The 25,032-nt window shown below is 42.6% G+C and overlaps 1 protein-coding gene across 1 annotated transcript in view; it reads left to right on the top strand.

The window, feature by feature from the left end:
• Window positions 1–25,032, top strand: part of PRKN (parkin RBR E3 ubiquitin protein ligase) — a 750,081-nt gene that overhangs the window by 609,981 nt on the left and 115,068 nt on the right. The window contains exons 8-9 of the mRNA XM_056853313.1: window positions 5,886–5,947; window positions 14,273–14,422. Coding sequence (XP_056709291.1) covers window positions 5,886–5,947; window positions 14,273–14,422 — 212 coding nt within the window. The remainder of the gene's footprint in view (window positions 1–5,885; window positions 5,948–14,272; window positions 14,423–25,032) is intronic.

Here is a 25,032-nt window from a genome sequence, read left to right as displayed (position 1 = left end):
TTGTCCTCAGCATCCCTCAAGCAAAACACATCCAGGCAAAGGCTCTGAAGCAGTTTAGACTTTAGTAGGAGCAAAATTAGACAAAGTAAGAAGCCGACTGCCTCCTGGGCATACAAGGCTACTAATGAGGAATCAGGGCAAGGACACATAGTTAAAATGCATTGCAGACTTCAACGATGGACAGGCAAAGGTAAACAGGCAAGTAGAAACCATGATAAGCTTTCTCAGGGTAGGAAGACACAACATGGCTATGCAGCTGTGGTAGTTGAGGTAAACAGGATAGACATATCATACTGGGCATAGAAAGCAGGATATGGCTACTGTACAAAGGCATGAGAACCAAGCGCATGTGACCAGGGCCTTGACATCGAGCCAAACCCTGGCCTGCTTGGGTCAAAAGCCAGGAAGGAGCAAAGTCAGGCTAAGGCCGAGAGGCAGGGCCTGACACCTTGATGGTCTGATTCAGTATAAGGCAGCTTCATGTGTTCATGTGAAATAAGGCATTCAGTTGTATTGATACGTATGTTCAATACACGCCACAGAATCAAGTGACAGGATCTTAAGACAGTAGAATGCATCAGGGGGGGTCTGATTTTTCAACGCACCCTACATTAAAAAAAAACCTGCAAGTGGAAAAAAACAACACCTTGCTCATAATGGACAAAGATTCTATCACAGTCTGATCTATATTGTGCTTTTTTCTGTCTTAATACAGATTTTTTACATAGGAAAACATTATTTAAACTGTAATGAGATGGTGCAGTCCGTTCTGCCACAGCAGAACTCAACCACTTAATTCCCTCATAGTCTACCTGTAAGACAAGCCATAAAGATGGTTGGATAAAAGAATAGGGGAGTGGCTGTAGCTCACTTGTGGCATGCAGAAGGGCCCGGGTTCAGCCCTTGGCGTCTCCCATTAAAAAGGACCAGGCAGTAGGTGATGTGAAAGACCTTTGCCTCAGACCCTGGAGAGCAGCTGCTTGTCTGAGTAGACAATACTGACTTTGATGGACCAAGGGTCTGGTTCAATCATATTTTTTATGGGGTTGTGGTCTGAAAGAAAAATGTTCCTGTACAATTAGGGACAGCAATGGCAAACCATCCCATAAACATAGTCTGCCTAGTAAATGTCAGGATGTGACGTCACCCCATGGGTCAGTAATGATCCAGTGCTTGCACTGCAAGTAGGAACAATTGCACGCTAATTTTACCTGCAATTAGGAACAAGTGAAAAGAATAATTTAAAGTTACAGTGTTATGTACACCACTGATATGGTGAGGTACGCCATCTGTTGAGTGTACTTAACCTTGGTTTATTGCAGTCTAACAGGTGAAATAGCACTTACTGCTACAGCCATGTGTTTAGGATTGGAATGACACATAGCCCTAGTTCCCTGTTCCTGCCTCCCCCCTCTTGGATTATTTGCTGCCCAACCACCTAGACCAGTGGTCGGCAAACTCATTAGTCAACAGAGCCAAATATCAACAGTACAACGATTGAGATTTCTTTTGAGAGCCACTGTCCTACTTGCTTGTCCCTCTAACTGGAGATGCCGGGATTGAACCTGGGACCTTCTGCATGCCAAGCAGATGCTCCACCACTGACCCACAGCCCCTCCCAAACTGTGCAAGTGCAGACTTCCCCCCCAAATAAAATGGCAACTGAGGCTGGCTGCCCAACCCTTGGAGGCCGCCCCCCCGCCGCCGCCGCCCCCCCAGGAATGGGGCTCCTTTCTCTGCCGGATAAATTTAATTGTGTTTGCTTTTATTTGGACTGTAATATTAAGTTTTCTGTGTTCAACCTCATCTAACACTTTGACCCCATGTCTTGTTTTTTTAAAAATGAGGACAAGTTATGTGAAAGAAAAAAGGTCACGGCAAACCTGAAAACATTTTAATTAACTCCTGCGATGAAGTCACCAAATCCTTTGGCATCATTGTCTGACACCTCAAGAGTGATTACGGTGTCATAGAGACACAATTCTTCAACACTGGATCAGACACAAGAAGGATAAAGGTCTTACATTTACATCAGTATTCTAATTAGTTTCAGCAGTTTAGAGATCTGGAAGCAACTGAAGAAATGAATCAGTGTTTATTACTGCAATGTGATGTCAATGCAGTATTTCTGGTTTTATTTCCATTGAACGTCATCATTTCCTTTCAGATATAAATTATTCATCCCAGCACTCAAAACATGGACTTATGTCTGCTGTTTATGTAAAACCCAACGCTGGAATACTTCAAATTAGAAACTACTATAAATCTTGTTGTTGTTTTTTAAAGCATGCTGAACTTTAAGGTCGAAATCCCTGTAGTGTCCAGGGACTTCATACTAATGAAGAGAAAATTCCACCAAGTAATTATTTGCCCTGACCTGGATGGCCCAGGCTAGCCTGATCTCATCAGATCTCAGAAGCTAAGCAGCGTTAGTATTTGGTTAGTATTTGGATGGGAGACCACCAAGGAATACCAGGGTTACTGTGCAGAGGAAGGCACTGGCAAACCACCTTTGTTAGTCTTTTGCCATGAAAACCTCAAAAGGGGTCGCCATAAGTCGGCTGCAACTTGACGGCACTTTACACACACAATTATTTCTGTGTTTATGTTCTTCCATTGCTATCAGAGAATGGATTTATATGTAAATGCATAATTTTGATGGCTAGAACATAACGATGACATTAATGCTGAAAAGTATATCTTTACTTCTTAAAGGAAAATGTATTGGTTTTACTTGGATGCAATAATGGGTTGCAAAGTTTGGGAATCAATTTGATTCCACTTTATGGAATTTTAGCCATTTGTTTCATTAAAATGGTTTATCTCATCCCAGGAAGAACAGGGAACTAGCTGTAACTTCATGAGTGGGTCCCAGAATCTTTAACAAAATTTTACATCATTTACCAAGTTATAGATCCCAGGATTCTTTGGAGGATGTCACTGCAGTTAAACTGGTACAAACCTGATAGCCGCTTATAATGTACACATTCCTCAGGTTTGTTCAAATGTCATTGTCCTGTTATCCACAGCACTGCAGAATAGCGGCCCTCTACACAGAAGTGATACCTGCTAAGAGAAATGTCTCATCATATGCTTCTGCTGAAGCACACATTCTTTACATGCCAGTTTTTTTATCAGGAAAATACTATGGGCCCCTGTGTGTTTGTTGGGCAAATGCGCACTTGACATTCTCAAGATGTTCAGCTTCAGTGCATAGCTGTTTGGTAGCATGTAGAATTACTAATATTTGAACCAGTCCTGAGAGCCGTGTCTTAGTCTGTTAAATCATCATCTGATTTTGTGAGGGTTTCTTGATGCCTTTCAAAGTTCAACTGAACAGTGATGCTTCTGTCACAGGCCTGCTCATAATCACATGAGGTAGCAAGGGCGTATATAAACTGAACTGAAATGGCCTCGGCCACCCTGGTCACCTGTGCGGGGAGTTGAACAGGTGGTGTTAGGGTTGCCAACCTCCAGGTAGTAGCAGGCGATCTCCTGCTATTACAACTGATCTCCAGCCGGTAGAGATCAGTTCACCTGGAGAAAATGGCTGCTTTGGCAATTGGACTCTATGGCATTGAAGTCCCTCCCCTCCCCAAAACCTCCCACCCATGGCGAAGAGGGACCTGGCAACCCTAGGTGGAGTGCATGCCGATTAATTCTCCCAGATCTCTCAGCGGCTTTTGAAACAATTAATCCTGGTATCCTTCTGCACTTCCTTTCGGGGTGGGGACTGTCTGGGAGGTTCTGTTCTGCTATGGTTTTTCAATCCTACCTGAAAGGCAGATTTCAGAGTGTGGTGCTTGGGGATTGTTGCTGTGCCACGTAGCCTCTGGCCCATGGGGTCCTGCAAGGTTCTGTCTTGTCCCACATGTTTTTCAATATATGTGTAAAGCCACTGGAAGATGTCATCCAGAGATATGGGCTGAGTTGCCACCAATCTGAGGATGACACTCAGATCTATCTCGTGTTTCCAGCAGATCCCAGGGAGGCAATGGAAGCCATGACTAGGTGCCTGGAGGCAGTTTTGAAATGGATGAGGTCTAATAAACTGAAACTTAATCGTGATAAAATGGAGGTGTTACTGGTGGGGGGAAGGTTTCACCCAGGATTGGGATATTGCTTGTTCTGGATGGGGTTGCCCTCCCCCTAAAGGAGCAGGTTCATAGCTGGAGGATGCTGCTGGACTTCGGCTTCCTGATAAACAAATGTCAGTGGCGGCCAGCTCCAGCCAGTGAGCCAGCCATGGCCCTTCCTGGACAGGAACATCTTGCCACTGTGCTGCTTGCCTTGGCTAACATCTAGATTAGATTACTGCAATGCTCTCTATGTCGGATTGCCCATGAAGACTGTCTGGAAGCTATAGTTGTTATAAAATGCTCCAGCCAGAATGTTGACTGGGGTGGGTCCTAGGGACCATATCAGTCCAGTCATTTACTTCTGTTTATTTCTTTTGATTGAAAGGGGCTTTCTTTTTCATCTAGTATATATGTGTAACTATTTTCTTTTTCATCACCCTTTTATAAGGATAGAGATAGAAAGAGAGAGATGTAGATATTGCATGGAGAATATGAAAGTTGCTGTAATTATTAGGGCTATGTGAGATGTTTGGTAATTAACCCAAAAGCATTCCATCCATAAAAGATCAGAAACCTGCAAAATGGAGATTATTTGTGTAATGTAGTATGTACCAGAGATGCACATTTCCCCACCTTTGGTGTTCATGGTTTGCTAATAAACCAAATGATCTTATTTAACCTCTAAATTACAAAACATTAACTGGATTTCACCCTAGATTTTGGTGTTCTTTCTAAATGGAATGGTTTCTGGGGTGGTCTTCTGCAGTTCTTCCATCACTGTGTAACCTAACAATGTGTGTTTGTTTTTACAATTGTTAAAAATGCAGTCTTCACTGAGGGTTTGGGGAAAGTGTTTTTGTGGATCATGGGATACATTAGCAGATGGTGCTCAAAGCCCCTGGAATGCTTATACTTGAGTTCTTCTCATTCATTAGCTCTTCATACTTCCTTTGGTTTTAGCAGAAGGTGACAGCCTACAAAAGTCCTCCATTTTTAATTCCCCCCTTCCTTATTACCTATCTGGCACATTATCACATTTTTATCCTGCCCTTTCTTCAAGGAGCGTAGGATGACGTGCATGGGTTCTTCCTTCCTCCGTGTTACCCTTACAACAACCTCACGAGATAGGTTATTCTCAGAGAATGTGACTTACTCAAGGTCACCTGGGAAGCTTCATTGCTGAGTGGAGATTTGAACCTGGGTCTTCCAAGTCCTAGTCTGACACTCCGACCACTACACCACGCTAATGTATCCTAATCCTGTAGAGCAGTGGTTCCCAACCTTTTTTTGACCAGGGACCACTAGGTTCGGTGCAGGGACCCCAAGGTTCAAAATAAAAATTCCGGGAATTTGAAAATAAACTTTAATCATAACTGTTAGTTAAACATTAAACTTAGAATTATATTTGAATATATATATTTTATAATAGAGAACTTTTAATTGAAAATATTAATTTATTATGGGTTTATAACTTTGTTTTGCGGACCTTAATTTAGTTCTCGCGGACCCCTGGGGGTCCATGGACCCCTGGTTGGGAACCAGTGCTGTAGAGGAAAGGTTAAGACATAAAAATTTAGAATACAGTCCTTCATTCCATTGCTAGGAGTAGATTCTGAAATATGATATAGGGGGGCTATTGACTAATGCATTACATCAATTCCAGTTTCAATCACATTTTACAATGCTTCTTAAGCTGTATATCCCTCTCTTGATGCTGAATCCTAGTGTCTCCATGCTGTGTATCATACCTCAAGAGCCAATGAAAATCAGATCTAAGCTGTATTTCTGTGTGCTTCTTTTCTGCAGCTGGATGCCCAGACTCCTTGATTAAAGAGCTGCATCACTTCAGAATTCTGGGTGAGGAGCAGGTGAGTTCACATCTGAAAGGCAGCGTCATGGTGTCACGAAAGATAGACGCTAATGAGACAGCTTCTTCTCTCTCTAGGGAAGCAGTGTGTGTCTCATGACCCTCTCCATGCCCTGAAATTGGGGCGGGGGACACATACTCTCACAATCTCTCTCCATGTGTGTATGAGACTTCTTTTCTTCTATCCATCAGCCTTGACAGATTATTAATTGGTACATCTGCTATCTGCCACAGCTTTTCAACTCAGGACTCCCACAGTAAACAGGCAGTGTAAAATGGCAGGGAGCTGGGAGATGAAGCCTGCCTAAAGTAAAGGATAGGTATCTGTTGCTTCCTGTGATTTACCTATTCCCCCCCTCCCCTTTTGACAACTTCTGGGGCACAGTCCTCAACTGCTGTGATCCCACTCTTTTCTGGACAGGAGCTTTCAGAGCATGTCATAACAAGGCATCAGTTCAATGATACTAACATTCTTTTACACACAACCATTCACTCCCTTCTTTCCCCCTTTTAACAGCAGAGCTACTATAGGCTGATTAGATGCTGTCAGAAAACACTTCAGTGGTTCTGCAAGATAAATCCAGATTTGCAAGGAAGGAGAGTTGGGAATCTGTTTTGCATCAGAGATTGGAGTGAGCTTGAGACATGCATGAAGGCTGCCTTTGAATCTATTATATTTTTTTACCCTACCAGAGTAGCATACAGCATCCCTGCCCCATTTTATTGTCATCACAACCTTGTGCAATGGGTTAGGCTGAGAGGATGATTGCCCAAGGTCAGTCATTGAGTTTAATGCCTGAGTGTGTCATAGTCCAACATTATTACGCAACGTTGTCTGCCAAATTCACAATTAAAGTTAGCACTTATGATCATGATTTGAGGGGTTAGAGCTTCATGGAAGAACATATGCTTTACCTGTGACAGGTTCAGTTCTAGGAGTCTCCGGGGATCCCAGGCAGTAAGTTCTGGAGAGCTGCTGCCAAACTGAACATATACCATTGGGCTAGAAGAACCATTGCTCTGACTTGGCACATGATCATATAATTTAGGTCAGTGAATTACGAGACAGAGACAAAGGATGAGGCCATGCAGAAGGTGAGGCTCCAATGTGGTCAAAGGAGTGGAGTGGAGGGTGAAATTTAAGTTGGGATAGAGAAGGATGCCTATCCAGTATTTTAAAAGCATCACAATGCTTTTCCTAGTGCACTAGGAAGAAGACATGACTGAAACCACAGCCACTTCCACCCCTACTTCAAAGCCTCTTGAAACAATCTGTTTTTGGATGACAAGCCCCAAAACACTCTCCCCTCTTTTAACATATGCTTTTCTTTGCAAGTTTTAGCAGTAGCATTTAGCTATCAGCAATATTATTTTTCATTCCCTTTCCTTGGTGTGATTTCTTTGAGTATACTTATAACGGTGGATCTCTTTTTTGTGAGCCATAAAAGATAGACCATATTCTTGATACTTTGTGCAGGAGCAATTTAAATATTCTTAGTAAATCATATAAATTATAATTTTATAGAACATTTCTTCCTAACACTTTTTTATTACACTTCTTTTAAAAAAACCTCTTAAATTTGGCTTTTATGATAGCCAAGATCTCCTTCACTTGTGCCTGTAATGCATTAGTCTCCATCTATAGCTTATTTTATAAAACAGCACTTTGAACATTCAGTGTGCAAGTTAAGCTGGGCCAACAAAATAAGCAGCAAGTGGCTGACGGAATAAACTGAAACTGAATGCTGACACAATGAAGAGAATGTAGGATTGCCAGGTCTCTCTTCGCCATCGGCGGGAGGTTTTGGGGTGGAGCCTGAAGGGGCGGGGTTTGGGGAGGGGAGGGACTTCAATGCCATAGAGTCCAACTGCCAAAGCAGCCATTTTCTCCAGGTGAACTGATCTCTACCGGCTGGAGATCAGTTGTAATAGCAGGAGATTGCCTGCTACTACCTGGAGGTTGGCAACCCTAACACCACCTGTTCAACTCCCCGCACAGGTGACCAGGGTGACCGAGGCCATTTCAGTTCAGTTTATATACGCCCTTGCTACTTCATGTGATTATGAGCAGGCCTGTGACAGAAGCATCACTGTTATCAGGGCAGGCCTCTCAGGTGTCCTATATGTATGCTATAAGTTTCTATTGGTTTCTGAGTTGACTTCAGGATGGTGCTTACCTTATATAAGCCTTTGACAATATGGGGCCCACATACCTGAAAGACCATATCTCCCAGTATAAACCCATGCAGCAGCTTCAGTCTTGTAGCAATGTCTTTTGGTTGAGAGTACACCTGAACACATGAAGCTGCCTTATACTGAATCAGACCCTTGATCCATCAAAGTCAGTATTGTCTACTCAAACAGGCAGCACCTCTCCAGGGTCTCAGGTAGAGGTCTTTCACATCACCTACTTGCCTAGTCCCTTTAACTGGAGATGCCGGGGATCGAACCTGGGACCTTCTGCATGCTGAGCAGATGCTCTACCACTGAGCCATGGCCCCATGGGCTTTTTCTGTGTGGTCACTCCCATGCTCATCCTCCTGGAGGAAATTAGAAGAACTGTAGATGTAGGGTTGCCAACCTCCAGGTACTAGCTATTACAACTGATCTCCAGCCGATAGAGATCAGTTCACCTGGAGAAAATGGCCACTTTGGCAATTGGACTCTATGGCATTGAAGCCCCTCCCCTCCCCAATCCCTGCCCTCCTCAGGCTCAGCCCCAAAAATCTCCAGCTATTTCCCAACCCGGAGCTGGCAACCCAGTATATCTGTCATGCTTTTTTGAAGGGCTTGTAAAAAAGAACTCTTAAGAACAGCCTTTGTCTCGTCAAGATGATTGCTCTGCGGGTGTCTTGAAAAGCAGTGATCTCTGCTAGACTTTTTAATATTTATCTTTCTTGAGAGTAACTAATTCTGATTACTTGTACAGGAATACATCCTTCTGAGTTATAATCACTGGTCCACTATTTCATGAGCTCTGTTTTATAGGAGAGCTGCTTTTCCACACATAAGGGGCACGTTTTTGGAAGGATATGCCTAAAAGTTTTTAAAATGTAACCTAACAATGTAATTTTAAGACAAAGGTGAATTTGGAAACATAATTATTGTGCATATACACTCACCGGAGAATCAGAACTAAATCTCCCTGCCAAGTTACACTTTGGCAAACCCAAATTTACTGCCATATACTATGCAGGACAGCCCTAAACTGTTCAATAATTTTGATTTTTCCCTTGGTGAAAAAGGCTGCTTCTTGTGCTTCCACTCATCAGCCAGTTTGGAAAAACTCTGAAAATGTAGAATATAAAGATAGAAGATGTGCCGTGTAAGCTTGTAGGAGAACAGCAGAATATTTAAACCGATGGTCTTGAAGGCATAGACTGGAATGGCCAGAAGCTTACCAGTTTAAGTTGTGAAGCTAAAATGTAGCTTCCAGGATAGGGGAAGTTTGACACTATTTGGGTGAATGGGTGTTTTGTTGTCATGGCATGCTCAGAGGTTCAGGGAATTAAGTTTGCAGTCAGCTTCTGGGAAGAAAGAGAAAAACTGGTAATTTGACTGGAATGAAAGCCTCCCATGGGAGCATGCTGAGGACTGGGAAAATATCCTGGGATGAAATGAAGCTAAGGGACAATGAAACCCAGAGGCAGGGAGACTGAAGGAAGGGTGCAGAATAGACAGTGGGCTGAGAAAACGGGTAGAAGGTCTAAGTAGAAAAGCATTGAAGGGCTATCAGAAAGGATCCTCCAAAGCACTGGTTCCCAACCGGGGGGGCCACGGACCCCCAGGGGTCCACGAGAACTAAATTAAGGTCTGCGAAACAAAGTTATAAACCCATAATAAATTAATATTTTCAATTAAAAGTTCTCTATTATAAAAATATATTCAAATATTATTCTAAGTTTAATGTTTAACTAACAGTTATGATTAAAGTTTATTTTCAAATTCTCGGAATTTTAATTTTGAGCCTTGGGGTCCCTGCACCGAACAAAAAAGTCCTAGTGGTCCCTGGTCAAAAAAAGGTTGGGAACCACTGCTCTAAAGAAACAGAAAACTGCAGAGGGGCTGTATGCTATGAAGAGCAAGAAGGGGGGAGAAGAACCCTTGAGAGGCTGGTCAAAAGACATGGTGGCTAAAGGTAGGGTCTGAACTCTGACAGATGAAGCGTCCCAGTTGTGGCTACTGCTGTCACTACCACTTTGTGACATGAGGACCCTAAAGAGGCAAAAGGCCCAAAAATCAGGGATGGAGGGATGAATCAGAGATGAATTTCATATACTTGATTTAAATTAAGCAGCCAGTTCTTTGGGTTCAAACTTCTAATGAAGGGTTTATTGAGTAATAAACTCCCTAGGTTTTAGACAGGTTAAAGAAGACTGACAGTGCATCAATATTTCTGTTAGTGCGTACCCATGTCCCATATTTCATTTGATTATTAATTCCAGGACTTAGTATCTTGGGGCTTCTCTGCTTTACATTAATTCAACATAGAGCTCTGTAGCACCTTAAAGACTGGTTTAAAACTTCCATGGCCAGAGACCATTTCATCACATGTACGCAGTGTTTTCTTCATTTAGCAGTGGGCTGAAAGAGCTGTTGGAAGGTCTAAGGAGAAGACAAAGAGAGGCTATCAGAAAGGATCTTCTGAAGAAACAGAAAAGTGCAGAGGGGCTGTATGCTATGGAGGGCGAGAAGGGGAGAGGCCCACAAGACTCACGGGGCAGAGAATCCCATATTTCCCTTTCCCCATCGAGGTTCCGGGGGGGGGGGGCTGTGGCTCAGAGGTAGAGCATCTGTTTGGCATGCAGAAGGTCCCAGGTTCAGTCCCCGGCATCTCCAGTTAAAGGGACTAGGCGAGTAGGTGATGTGAAAGACCTCTGCCTGAGACCCCGGAGAGCCACTGCTGGTCTGAGTAGACAATGCTGACTTCAGTGGACCAAGGGTCTGATTCAGTATAAGGCAGCTTCATCTGTTTATGTGCCCACCACCAACCTTAAGCTCTGCTCCAGTCCTGGCTGCCTAGGATGCCAGCAGCTGCTCTAGTCTCAGAGCTGCTCTGGTTTCAGAGCTGCTCCAGGCACTGTCGTTGTTGCCACCAGGCCTGGAATTGCTCTGAGTGTTCTCCGACATGGTGGCCCGGCCTGAAGAGATTCCCTGCAGCGGCCACCAATTGAAAAGGTAAGAGTGTTCTCTGCGCATGTGCTATTTTTTAAAATGGGAGGAATTTAAACCCCCAATATATTTTTTAAACTTTTCAGATTTTTCGGCAAACATGAGGAGCACCCCAAATTTGCAGAAAAATCAGTTTAGCATTGGTATGGTCTCGAGCTGTTGATTTAGGTATCTGCAGAAGGGGGTTACAAGTCACTATTAGATATATAAATATGTAGGGCAAGCATAAGTGGTGTGTCATTTTAGGTGTCTGATGTTGTTACAACTAGCCTGGCAACCAGCTGGAGACTTGGGGGCAGGGACATGGGGAGCAGCTGTTGGTGATGGCATGACATCACTTCCAGGAAACCCCCCAAAGGGATATCATATCTCTGTACGAACTGCTGGAAACTCACTTCCAAGGAAAACCCAGGAAAGACATCAGCCATCTCTAGGAATTGCCAGAAACTATGGTTTTACTATAATTTTACTATAGAGTTTCTGGTGGTTCCTAGAGAGGTGTGACATCACTTCCAAGGATTTTCCAGAGCTGACATCACATCATTGGCCCGACAGCCTTCTAAAAATGTTACAGGAGTCAGAAAACAGGAGCTGGGCGACTGGCAACCATATTACAAAGAGAGACTAGGAAGCCTTCGACAATATTTAGAGACTAGGAAGCGCTACTGTATAAGAGATAAGTGAGCTGCATTACTGTTTAGAACTCCTGTGAAATAAAGATCCAATTAAAAGAGGAAAAGATCCCATCAGAGTGGGTGTGGATGAGTGTGAACTCTTCAATATCATTGTTGATATTGGCTGTAAAGCACCCTCAGAGCTTTTCTGAGTGTTTAGTTTGAGGACCTCTACCTGAGACCCTGGAGAGCCGCTGCCAGTCTGAGTAGACAATAGCGACTTCAATGGACCAAGGGTCTGATTCAGTATAAGGAAGCTTCATGTGTTCATGTGTTCAGGAGCGTAGCCCTGTATATTCAATCTTTAAAATCCTTATTAATGTGCTATTAAGCCAATGAGACATGTTTGAAAGCATGAATTCAGCATATTTCACAATGATGCAGCCTTTTGCTACAGCAACAGGCTTGTAGAGACTGGGATATATCATGTTCAGCCAAATAAATAAATAAAGGAGAAAAAAAATTCAGAAAACACCTTGAAAAACATTCTTCAACTCCCGAGACAGGAGACAGGTTGGTGACTGGATAGTAAAATGTGTGAATGCATTTAGAAGGGTCTTCTTCCCCCACCCCCAGTCTCATCCATTTATTTGACTTCTGTAGTGTGAAAATCATTCTCGATGGCACTATAATAGTATAATGATTTGGCATGATTTCTATACCGAACCAGAAGAAAATGTCGAATTTCCTGACAAAATACGACTTTTCTCTTAAACTGAATCAGTAAATCAACTCTATTGCTTATAACTTACAAAGACAAAATTGATTTTTTTAAAAATGTATTATTTGTGCATGAAAATTAAAAGAAGAAACCTGGCAGAGCCCTTTGTGCCACACTGGAGGCTACAGAGCATTTTCCTTTATCAGCTGAGATTGGTAATGGATATTCTGGCAGCCCTTCAGCTGTACTGTGGCTGATATTGTCTCTGTAACAGACTCTCAGGTACCCGCCCCCCCACTCATTCTTTCTGCTCTGAGGAAAAAGAGACCCAATGCAGAGCTATGGTGGTAACTATGATCCTCCCTTTTGTTCATAGCCGACAGAATGATGTGGAGTGCTAGCTTCATTTCCTGTATTAAGCATTAAGCAGTTCTCTTACAAGGGGATTTCAAAGGGAGATTAGAAAGAGAGACTGCTGAATAATGAAGCTCAAGATAATGCATTGTCCTGGATTGAATAGGGATCTGGGATTCCTGTCTCGTTACCCATGCTAATTTCTCCACGCCTACTACCCCTCTGCACATCACACCTAATCCAATATCAAGCCTGCCATTTACGCTGCCATTGTGTGTCTAATTCACTCTCCTCTACTTAAAGACAGAATCCCTTTCTAGCTGTATCTGAAGAAGTGAGCTGTGGCTCACAAAAGCTCATACCCTGCCAGAAATAATGTTAGTCTATGAGGTGCTACTGGACTCCTGCTCTTTCCTGTATTAACTGGGGCATATTATAATAAAATGGGTAGAATCTGCCATTAAATACTCAAACTGGTATACTGGTTTTGTGTATAATAGAAACAAGATAGCAGGGGGACAGGAGGCTTTAAAGCAGGGGTGTCAAACATAAGGCCCACGGGCCAGATCCAGCCCCTTGAGAGCTTTTATCTGGTCCGTGAGCCAGCCAAGGCAGCCACCCCCTCCCACTCTTAGTGTTGCCAGGTCCCTCTTCGCCACCAGCAGGAGGTTTTTTGGGGGGAGCCTGAGGAGGGTGGGGTTTTGGGAGGAGAGGGGCTTCAATGCCACAGAGTCCAATTGCCAAAGCAGCCATTTTCTCCAGGTGAACTGATCTCTATCGGCTGGAGGTCAGTTGTAATAGCAGGAGATCTCCAGCTAGTACCTGGAGGTTGGCATCCCTACCCACTCTCAATCTGGGCTGGCAAGACATGGCCCGAACTGATCAAGTGATATTTATGTCATATCCGGCCCTCGTAATAATTGAGTCCGACTAGGTACTAGCTGGAGATCTCCTGCTATTACAACTGATCTCCAGCTGATAGAGGTAAGTTCACCTAGGAAAAATGGCCTTTTTGGCATTTGGACTCTGTGGCATTGAAGTCCCTCTCCTCCCCAGACCCCACCCTCCTCAGGCTCCCCCCCAAAAACCTCCCACTGGTGACAATAAGAGGGGTTTAACTCCCCATTTCCTGTTAACCTGTTTTCCCAGTAGGGTTGCCAACCTCTAGGTACTAGCTGGAGATCGCCGACTACTACAACTGATCTCCAGCCGATATAGATCAGTTCACCTGGGGAAAATGGCCACTTTGGCAATTGGACTCTATGGCATTGAAGTCCCTCCCCTCCCCAAACCTCGCCCTCCTCAGGCTCCATCCCAAAAACCTCCCGCCGGTGGCGAAGAAGGACCTGGCAACCCTAAGCCCAACACCCCTGCTTTAAAGCGCCTTACTGCTTATGTATAGCGAGATGGGGTTTTAAAATCTGAGTTAAGTTAGCATTAAACTTCATAATGTTTTTCCTTGCAGTACAACCGTTACCAGCGCTATGGCGCAGAAGAGTGTGTTCTGCAGATGGGCGGTGTGCTGTGTCCCACCCCAGGATGTGGGGCTGGCCTGCTTTCAGAACCAGAAGTGAGAAAAATAGCGTGTGAACCATCCAACGGAATGGGCTGTGGGGTAAGAAATGCGCATCTACCTAATAAATCTCCACCAGGGTCGGTTTAAGACCGGGAAAATAATCTGTGGATTTCCCGATCTCATTTGTGACCCTGAAATGCTTTTCGTACCAGAATAAAACTTGGGTCGCGCCAACGAAGGCTTCTGTTTCAGGACCATAGCCTAGAAACAGCCACTCTGTCGTGTAGAATACATCTGTCCCAGCATGCTTTGCTTTAATTGCTTTGCAAAGTTGCTGATCACAGTAGTTACTGTGAAGAGTGAGGCTGTGCAAATGACAAGCCAAGAGATTTGACTCCTTTTAAAACTCTCAGCAGTCAGCAAAATGGAAAAGGTTCCAGAGTCAAAAGGATTTGTTATTTTACTAGTTGCACTCTCTTTAAACAGGCTTGGGGGAAGGAGAGGGTGGGAACGAACTCAGTAAGTAAATTGAAATTGAAATTGAAAAAAACTTTAATGGCATAAGTAATATTACAAGTGTTACTTTTTTATATAAATTTTTATTGGTTTTTTAAAACTATAAATTCTTCATAATTTTAACAACAATGTTAAAATAATATCACAATCACAATTACATTAATTGTTGTCTTGATTACCATTAAACATAAAAAATAAATCGACTTCCCCACCACCTCCATCTACCTCTTAATGAAGTGTTATTATCCTTCGTTAACATATTCTGATCCTAGTATTAATCTCATTCTAAAGTTTCATGTTATATAAAATTTTACATTCTGGATCAGAGTAAAAAGTAACCTTCCATTTTCCCCAGATCTTATACATTATCACAATGATTCCTTCAATTCTCCCCTTTTCCCTAGTTTCTCCAACTCCACCAGTTCTAACATTTAAATGATTTAATCCCTTTATTCTGAAAACTTTGTCCCTTTCCGTTTGGCTGCATAAGATTGCAGCCAGTATAACATAAATTTAATCATACTAAACAACATCCTCTCCAATATTTTAGGGATATTTCCTGTTTAATCTATCTTATTTCAGTGTAAATCATATCCCAACCGTATCATAAGTCCACCCCTTATAAAAAAAAGGAGAAAAAACCAATATCCTTAGTACATTCCAACATTTTCCTTAAAGTAATAATCACATATTCCAGTATACCTTTATATCAATTGATAGTCTATATAAGGAGGACTTGTTTACATAATCCCAAAATGATGTCTAAATCTTAATTCCACTACATCGTTAATAGCCATGCCACCCATCCACACTGTCAAAGCCTTCCAATCCAGCAATCATATTTAAATCAATCCTTTAACCATGGTCTAATACTTCCTTCTGCAACTGAAATAAGTCAGTCAGGTATGGGAACAGGATTTCTTTATTCTCTCTCATTTCCTCAGACAGGGTGCGTATCCAAGAATAATTCTTTCTGGGCTTCATTTCCATCATGGCTTCAATCTGTGTTCCTTGACCTGCTCTCTTCTTCCTTATATCCACACGTCCTTCCGTGACTTTTTTAGATGAAAAGTCCATTTCTTGTATGTCTGATCTCTTTGTCACCAGCTGGTTACCTTCTTGGACTTCTGTCTTCTTCTTTGTATCCTTGTATTCTTCCATGACTTTTTGGACAGAAGAATCCATTACTTGTATGTCTGTATTTGTGGCCATCATTTGAGTTTTCATGACTTTTATGTCTTCTGTAACCAGATCCAACTTCTGATTACATACCTGTGATGATTGGTCAAGAGTCATCATCATTGAAATCAGTTGAGCCATCTGTGTTGATATCTGTTTTAATTGTTTAATTGTCGCCTCAGAATGTTTAGCAAGCATGTCCTGTACTTTTTTTTCCATGGTTAAATTCTATAAAGTTTCCTTTAATTTCATAAGGGCAGGGCTATGAATTTAGCCAGATCGGGGAGAGGTTCCAGACATTTACATATGTAACTTAGTTAAAAAATTGATGGTCATCTAGCAGGAGTCCATTACATGTAGTTGATAGAGAATATTTCATTGACCAGCTTAATATCTTTTTCGGGTTGAAGAAGTGAGTATTTAAGCTTAAAATAACTTTTTAAAGTTAAAAATACCAACGAGTTTTACCAGACGCTCTAGATCGGCAGAACCAGGAAGTATTCCAGGAGTTGCCTCATCGCGGACCTTCTATCGTCTCTTCTCTATGGTTGTTACCTTCAGGAATGGCTTTGGTGTAACACGAGTAAGACGAATTTCCGGTCCTACGACCTTCTTCCTGTTGATTTGCTTGTAGAACAATAGAGAGGGATATTGAATGAAGCACAGAGTCTTCCGGTCAAGAAATCCTCTTTGTTGTAAAACGTGGCTGGAGGACCTTTTTTACCCCAAGCAAATTCTCAAAGGTTTCTCCCTCCCCTTCCTTTAAGAACGCGTCGGATTGGCAGATCTTACGTCAATCATTCAATCTCTTTGTTTTAGTTTAAGTTGATCAGTTTGATAAGGCTCCTGCTGGTTTATCTGATGGATCTCATGCAGCAAAATCATCCAGTTCAATTAAGGGAGGGAAACGGTTACCAGGAATGTTTTCTTCAACCCCCAGTGAAAAGCGAAGGATTCTTATCTACTCACTTGGGCGTCTGGAGGTGAGGTTTTAATCTTGATGTAGTCCTTATGATGTTTATAAGGTGCTGGAGGGTAGATTCTAAAGCCGAAGTTGCGCCCTGGCGATTTCAATCCCTTCGGGCCCACGGGATCAAATGTCTGAAACTCCGGGGGACTTAATAAAGCTTCCTCGGAGTATTCAGGAGATCAAACCGCATATATGGCTGCAGGGAATTCCGGCTTCTCAGCCCACTTGCAAGGGCTGGATTGGGGTGCGGTAAAACACCCCAAATTACACGCAAACTTGGATTCTCCCCAGGAGCCCCTGGGAGGACGTGGCAATCAGCCCAGCGTCAGCACCGGAAGTCTCTGTAATATTACAAGTGTTACAAAGGTACATAAAATATGCAGACATTAAGATAAAAACATAGGCCAGTAAATTCCAAAAGTAGAAATTATAAACTTTGGGCTTTTTGAACTTTCATCACATCCACTAGAAAATTGGCAACATCTACGGTAACCTCCGGATCAGAATCGTTGAATAAAAATTGACGTTTTGCTTGGGTAGATAGGTGATATTTGGAAAGAAGCCAATTTTTTAACCATTTCCCACGGGGTGTTTCATATAAGGGGCAGACCAACAGAATATGATCAGTTGAGTCCAGGGAATAGGTATCACAGGGACAAGTCCTTTCCTGGATTGGTATTTGTTGATTCCTTCCATATAGCATCCTTGAAGGAAAGGCATTAACTCTAGCAAGAGAGAAGGCTCTGCGGAGGGGTGGGATGTCCAGCGTATGAAAATAATGGGGAATATTGTTGGTTAAATTCTTGAGGCCCAACATTGCTGGGGAGCAGACCAAGGGTTGAGTGGGGAGTAACGTCTGACGCTCCATATCCAAGAAACGCTGTTTATTCAGTAAGTAAAGTGACACTGGGGTTTGAATCAATCAACAAAGATTAGTGCAAGTATAATGGCTGTGTTGCATGAAAGATGGTTTTAAATAAGTGTGGCCAGAACATAAATTGAACGGATTCGACAGACTGACAGATGGCCTCCTTCTTCTCCTTTCCTAAGTGCCATTGCAATAGTATCAGCATTGGTCAGCAGTGTGCTCAACGCATCAGATAAGAACAATTCAGACATATAAAAGGTCCTTTTTTTGTGGTTGCTCCCTGGCCCTGATAGACCTTCTCTCAAAATCCTTCAAAGGTTTGGAACGGATCAGAGCATTAAGAAGTAGTGGACATATCCTCCTCCTGGGCAGTGGGGGAGGCATGTGTGTGCAATCAAATGATCATCATGAAAAGTTAGTTTGTCAGAGAAGAGTTCTCTCCTGGACTTTCCCAGAAAATGGTAGCTTGATGTTCAAGGACATTTTTATATAAAGAGAATTCAAGTGTCACCCCGCGTTTGAATTCTGAAGCAGCAAAATCCCAGAAAGACTTTTCCAATATGTGCTCTCCTCTTCAGTTAGGCCACTTTCAGGAAATCCTGTGAGTTCTTTCTTTCTTTCTTTCTTTCTTTCTTTCTTTCTTTCTTTCTTTCTTTCTTTCTTTCTTTCTTTCTTTCTTTCTTTCTTTCTTTCTTTCACAGGCTTTTAGTGATCAGGGATAGAAATGGGGACACCTTAGAGCCGCATGAGATGATGTTGGAGACCTGTGAGCAGATCACCTTGTTTAAATTCTGTAAACAGCAGACATGGAGGGGAACCGATCTGCACTGGGACTGTAGTGCTGGGTGTATGGGGGAGTGTTAACCTAGGGTTGCCAGCTGCCAGGTAGTAGCAGGAGATCTCCTGCTAATTCAACTGATCTCCAGCCGATAGAGATCAGATCACCTGGAGAAAAATGGCCGCTTTGGCAATTGAACTTTATGGCATTGAAGTCCCTCCACTCCCAAACCCCACTGTCCTCAGGCTCCGCCCCCAAAATCTCCTGCCAGTTGAGAAAAGGGACCTGGCAACCCCATGTTAACCCCTTTGTCTGTGGCAGTGCTTTTTGCTCCACTAGAGAAAACATACAGGGAAAGTATCATTTTATATTTATTTGAGCTTTTTGTTTAATCCTTCAAGGGGCAGGAGAAGGTAGCAATTTTTTAAAATGTATATGCAAATTAGGAGGAACCATTTTGAATAATGGAAAATAAATGATATTGCAATGTATTTATGCTAAGTTGCCAAGCCACCAATGTCAATTATTGCTTCAGACGAATGCTACTGAGGCTTTATGTGCCAAAGCAGAACATTTTCTCTACACCATTATAGTCTAGCGTGAGTCTGTTCAATGTTTACAAGTATTACTGACACGTCTCTTTCATACCAATAATAAGATTACAGCAAATTGTGTGTGCACGTGTGTGTAAATATATACACACATCCATATTAGTGTGCTCAGTGTTATTTTCATTGGCCTTTTTCGAGGGCGGAGATTAGAATGATGATGATGGTGCCTTTTTTGCAACAAAAGAAATCTCTCTGGTTGTCTGAACTGATAACAGTAAAGAACAATTTGCTTGTTGGGTTAAGAACTAGTATTAGCTTGTTTTCTATGGCGTGGTTAGCATCTGTCATCCTTGGTAGAACTTCTCATCTATCTTGGCAGTGACACATGTAAAAAAAAATGCTTTTCCTAGAGCTGGAGAAGAGCTATACAGCTAGAAAGCACTCTCTCTCTCTGTGTGTGTGTATTTGTGTGTGTGTGTGTGTGAGAGAGAGAGAGAGAGAGAGAGAGAGTATGCCTGCACTTGCACCTATATGTATAATATTCACAAGAAACAAGGAGGACTGAATGACAATATTTGTATATCAAAGGGCAAATAATCATGAAGTCACAAATAATTTTCTCTTCTGTTATCCTATACTAATGAAAGTCATAATGTATTAAGGTATTCCACTCGTAAATTGAACCTGAAGTTGCGTGCTTAAAAGTAGTGCACAGCTTATATATTGACCAATTCAATAAATTGCTGTGTTCATCTGTAGGTCCTCCTTGCAGAGGCACAGAGCATGTGGAACAGTAGTGCACACCGTTTGGGACTGCATGCAAATCTTGTGGTTGTCCTGCCCATGGTAGCCATATAGAGAAGCAAAGATTTGAAGTACAGTACTCTTTCAGGGTCGCTTCCTACATTATGTATAACACAAAAATGTCCCTTTTCGTTTTCATTTAAGTTAAAATAGATGCCTACCTCCAAAGATGATACATGTATTGTTGACCTGCTTCCAGTTTCAAAGTATTCCCTTGGAACACATAGGTAGCTGCATAAGCATAGCATCAAGTCTGTTCCAGAAACAGATGCCAGGGTGGATATCTGTTCATCAGTATTTTAAGGCACTGTTCAATTGCCAGTTGTAGTGACTGTACCAGGAAATAGTCTAGAATTCAGGTGTGTATGAGTAAGTTCTCACCTGCTTTTGAAATCAGTGGGGAATTATGCACTGGCTTCTGCAGGAAACCAAGTTTGCTGTGCTTTCATGTGATTTTATAATCCATGAATACTAAATAATATGGTATGAGAAAGCTGATGTTGCTGAGCCACCTAATCCCAATTCGTGGCAGAAGGTAGAGATCTGGAGTTGCCCGCCTGCTCGTGGGACCTGGAAATCTCCCAGAATTACAACAGATCTCAGGCTACAGAGACTGGTTCCCCTGAAGAAAATGGCTGATTTGAAGAGTGGACTCTATAATATTATATCCTTCTGAGGCCCTTCCCCACATCCCACCTTCCCCAAGCTCTACCCACAAAATCTCCAGCAACTTGCCAACCCAGAGTTGGCAATCCTGTGGAGACCTCAATTCTCTAAGATCCATTGACATAATTTCTCCAAATATCTGTATATAGTAGCATTCTGTTTCCCTGGCCTTTTTAGAGTTCCTTTTATTTTTGGCATCTCACCCCCAAATACATATTTGAATATATATTTTGGGTTGGACCCAGACAAAAATTTTGATCATCAGAATATAATTTTCCTGCCTCCTCACTCCCACTGCAGCTCACTGATCTCCATAAAATACTCCTTTTGGGGAACAGGGGACCCTGAGGAAGATCTGCAGTGGGAAGGGGGGATTGGTGGAAACAGCCAATTTAGTCTAGATTTAGCCCTTAACTTTGATGCTCAATATGATATCTCATGTACGGCTGGCTGAATTAACATTGTAGTCATATGTAATTCCCTTAGGCTGTGTATGTGTAGGTATGTTTTATAGATGATCTTTTCAGAGTCATATGTCACACTGAAAGCCAAAAACCATGGACATGTGCCTGTGCTGAAGCAAGGTATGAGGGTATGAAGAGGAGCAGTGAGAAGATGTAGTGCTCATTGGGAAAGTATGAGACAAAAGCATGCAGGGAGTTTATAAAGTATAGATGAAGCACCCCTAAATTTTTGGTGTCCTATTACCTATCAATCAGAATCCCATGATGCAGTAGAAGATAAGGGAAGGAGGAAGTTGTAGGAATACGTATCGGTGTATTTGGTACAATTCTAGCAGCCATAATCAGGTCAAAGGCTAGATAAGCTATGCTTTTTATCCACTTTCACTGAAATTATAGAGGTTCGGCTGATCCACTGATAGATAACATTCCACTGATCTTAGGTTTTTAGGTGCCAGCTCATTATTTTTATATATATCAGATAATTTAGTATTTCAAAATTATTCAGGGTACCATAAGGACACTCCTATCTGCTTTTTGTCTCCTCACTTCCTCTCTGTCTCAGTTCTCTTATCTGTAAAACAGAAATAATTGTCTTACTCCATTGTTAGTAGATTGAAAGAAATTCATCAACACAGTCATAGGCAAGCACCATGTCTGATATTTCCCTAAAATAGTCCCTAAAACTGTTCCCTAAAATAGTATCTGACCAGCAAATTTACATGGCCTGCACATTTTGGTTTTCCGTAGTAATATATTACAATACAAAGAATATATCTTTAGAGAGACTAATATTAGACAATGTGCATTCTGTACAAGGTTTCTTTTTGGAAAGCCAGGGTTTTTAGTTATATTTTGCAATTACAAATATTGCATTCCTGAGTATGCTTCCATCAGCTGCATTTGCAGTTGCTTTATCTTTTTCCATTTTTTATCTTTACTTATAAAAATACTAATTTGATTTCCCAAAGTATTAGTATTATGCACTGTCCTTCCACCTTCATTGCTATTCATTAGACCAATCTCTCTTGCTTTCATAGCTGAGATGTAAAATGTTGACATGTTTAACACACACAAAAAACCAGCAGCAAAATATGGAAACCATTACACCGTACCAACGAGCCTGACTGTTGAAAAAGCTGGCTGTAATCAAAGTTCTTGAAAGCTCAATAAATAACGCATCTTTGTTTTTTGTTTTTTTTTGCTAGACTAGCATATTACTTCCTATATATCAAAAGAATGTTTCCCGTTCAAAGACTATGTTCCTGATAAGATTAGGCCTGAGCTCCAAGGAAAAGTACACGATTTGCCTATTTGCAATGGAGGCTTTAACATGTACATATGTTGTCCAACCCCCTATTAACATTTTCACAACCAATTTAACTTGCTACATTGGGTTGAATATGCTATGGCAAGAGGTCGAGTGAGATTCTTAAAGTCAAAATAGAGGGGACCTGTACAATCAGTAAACAGGGTCTTCCTGATTTTCCAAGTGGAAAAAGCAGCCCTCCCCCAAACTGTTTCCCAGCTTCACAGTGCATTCCTGAGCCTGGGGGCTGAATGGGTTTAGGAGGTGCCCAGACTCCAATGCCAGCATCCGTGCCACTTGCGCCGTGCAAACTGGCATGGACGCTGGCGTTGTGCCACTTGTGCCGGTTCCCCAGGACAGCTGCAGCAGCGCGGCCCTTGGACTCCGGCTTGGCCTCCCGCCAGCGTCCTGTTGGCAAGGTGTTGGCACCTTGCGCCGATGTCCCGGGAGGCGTTCCTGAGGTGTTCTGGGGGGTGGAGTTGCCGGTAGGTAGACTCCTATCCCCTTTTAGTCCAGGAACGCCCCCTTATGCTTCAGCGGTGCTGGACCAGGTTTTTGCTACCACAGCATCATTTTTCTCTATGGGGTTCCCCCCCTTTTAAATTTTTACGTTCAAAAATGCCCCCTTTCCCCCCTGCAGTGGCCATGAAACCTCCTTGGAGTTGCCGCAGCAGCACCGTGGCCACACTGTCCTCAGCTGCTGCAGGGCTCAGGAATGAGCTGTCAGTTACTCCCTCCCCATGCTGCTGTTCTTGATGTGTGAAAAATATGTATATCTGTCTGTTTCCCGAGCAAGGCAAATAGAAATCCAATGTGGGAATTGAGGTCAGGAAACAGCGTAGGCGGGAGGAAAGTGCCAGCACCAGTGCTGTGACCTGATCCAAACTGCCCATGGTGCTTTTAAAAGGTAAAGGTCCACTGTGCAAGCGCCCGGTCATTCCTGACCCATGGGGTGATGTCACATCCCGACATTTCCTAGGCAGACTTTTTTTACGGGGTGGTTTGCCAGTGCCTTCCCCAGTCGTCTTCCCTTTACCCCCAGCAAGCTGGGTACTCATGATGCTTTTAGCCCTTTACAAAAAATACAGGAGATCAGAGCCTGCTCAAGTTTTGAGGGGAGGAAAACTGTGCCCACCAGTGTACTATCCCATCATGCATGCATTCATGCACATGCACAGTTTTTTGGGGAGGAGAACTTGGCCCCCCCAGTGCCCCCCCCAGTGTACTACCTCATCATGCATGCATTCAGGTACATGCACATGTACATCTTCATGTGGACAACGCAAGAAAACAAAATCACATCTCTGGATTGCAGTTAGTATCGTACAAAAGATAAAGGCTTGTTTCTAGGAATCAGGCTTAGTTAGATTTGTTTCAAGTCTATTTATCCAGTGAACCCAAGCAGTTTAACTCACTAGTATATGTGTGTGCATGTATGTATAAAAATGAAGTTCTGGCAACCTAAGGTATTTAAACTTATGGCATGTGACAACAGATGAAATGTAGCAAAATCAGCCTTATCCCTATGACTGGTCATAACAGAAATAATGAAAAATCCTTCCTTTTTAGATTTTGGATTCTCCACCCCTCTTTATTTTCTTCCAATTGCTCTTTTCAGAAATGTACTATAAATGTATTATTATGGTCAAGGTAACATTGGAGGACATAGTTGAGATTAAAGAGCTGGCTCACAGCAGAATTGTTTCGGGACATCATGGTGTGACTTTTTTTCAAGGGGAATGAAAATGAGACAGACATTTTCCATTATTGCTAAATGCTGAGTTGCTAGCATTATGCCACAAGCTCTAGGCAGTAATCATGTATAGCTTTCTTCTATCGAGTGGGCACTCTCGCCTGTAAAAAGTGGAATTCCATCTTGTTGACACATTATGCTTCGCTTGCTAAGCAAGTTGTTTTGCTGCTAAAATATGACAGGCTTTCCAAGGATGACTGAAATACTGTTTTCTGGTAATGTCTAACATGGTTTGCGGTGATCTGGAAGAAACACAGGAGCCTTTAATGTGTGCTGGATTGCTTATGAGCCTTATTGTTATCTTTACCCTATTGCCTTTACCTTTTATCCCTTAGAAGCTCCTTGATCAATTGATCTTGAGCAGCATATATCTAGTGTTGGAGGGATATAAGGACTGAAACAAATCTTGCCACTGACAATGTAGCCTTGGGGTCCCTATCACTTAGTAAAAAAGGCATTATGTCAGTCACATACCCTATTGCCAGGCGATGCAATTAGTGTATCACACTGTTGCCAAAGGACTTAATTATTCCCAGTGGCTGTGCCATGCTGTATAGCTAGGGTTACCGACTTCCAGGTAGTAGCTGGAGATCTCCTGCTATTACAACTGATCTCCAGCCGATAGAGATCAGTTCCCCTGGAGAAAATGGCCGCTTTGGCAATTGGACTCCATGGCATTGAAATCCCTCCCCTCCCCAAACCCCGCCCTCCTCAGGCTCCGCCCCAAAAAACCTCCCGCCGGTGGCGAAGAGGGACCTGGCAACCCTATGTATAGCAACCCAGTGATCCTGTGGCAGATAAGAAACTCAAATGTCAGCGCTGAGAGACTACCAATCTGGAGAAATGTTTCCATT

Source organism: Euleptes europaea, chromosome 7 (genome assembly GCF_029931775.1).
Source record: "Euleptes europaea isolate rEulEur1 chromosome 7, rEulEur1.hap1, whole genome shotgun sequence".
In the NCBI taxonomy this organism is placed as follows: Eukaryota; Metazoa; Chordata; class Lepidosauria; order Squamata; family Sphaerodactylidae; genus Euleptes; species Euleptes europaea.
Note: the sequence above shows the minus strand (reverse complement) of the source record. Positions and strands in the feature narration are given on the sequence as shown.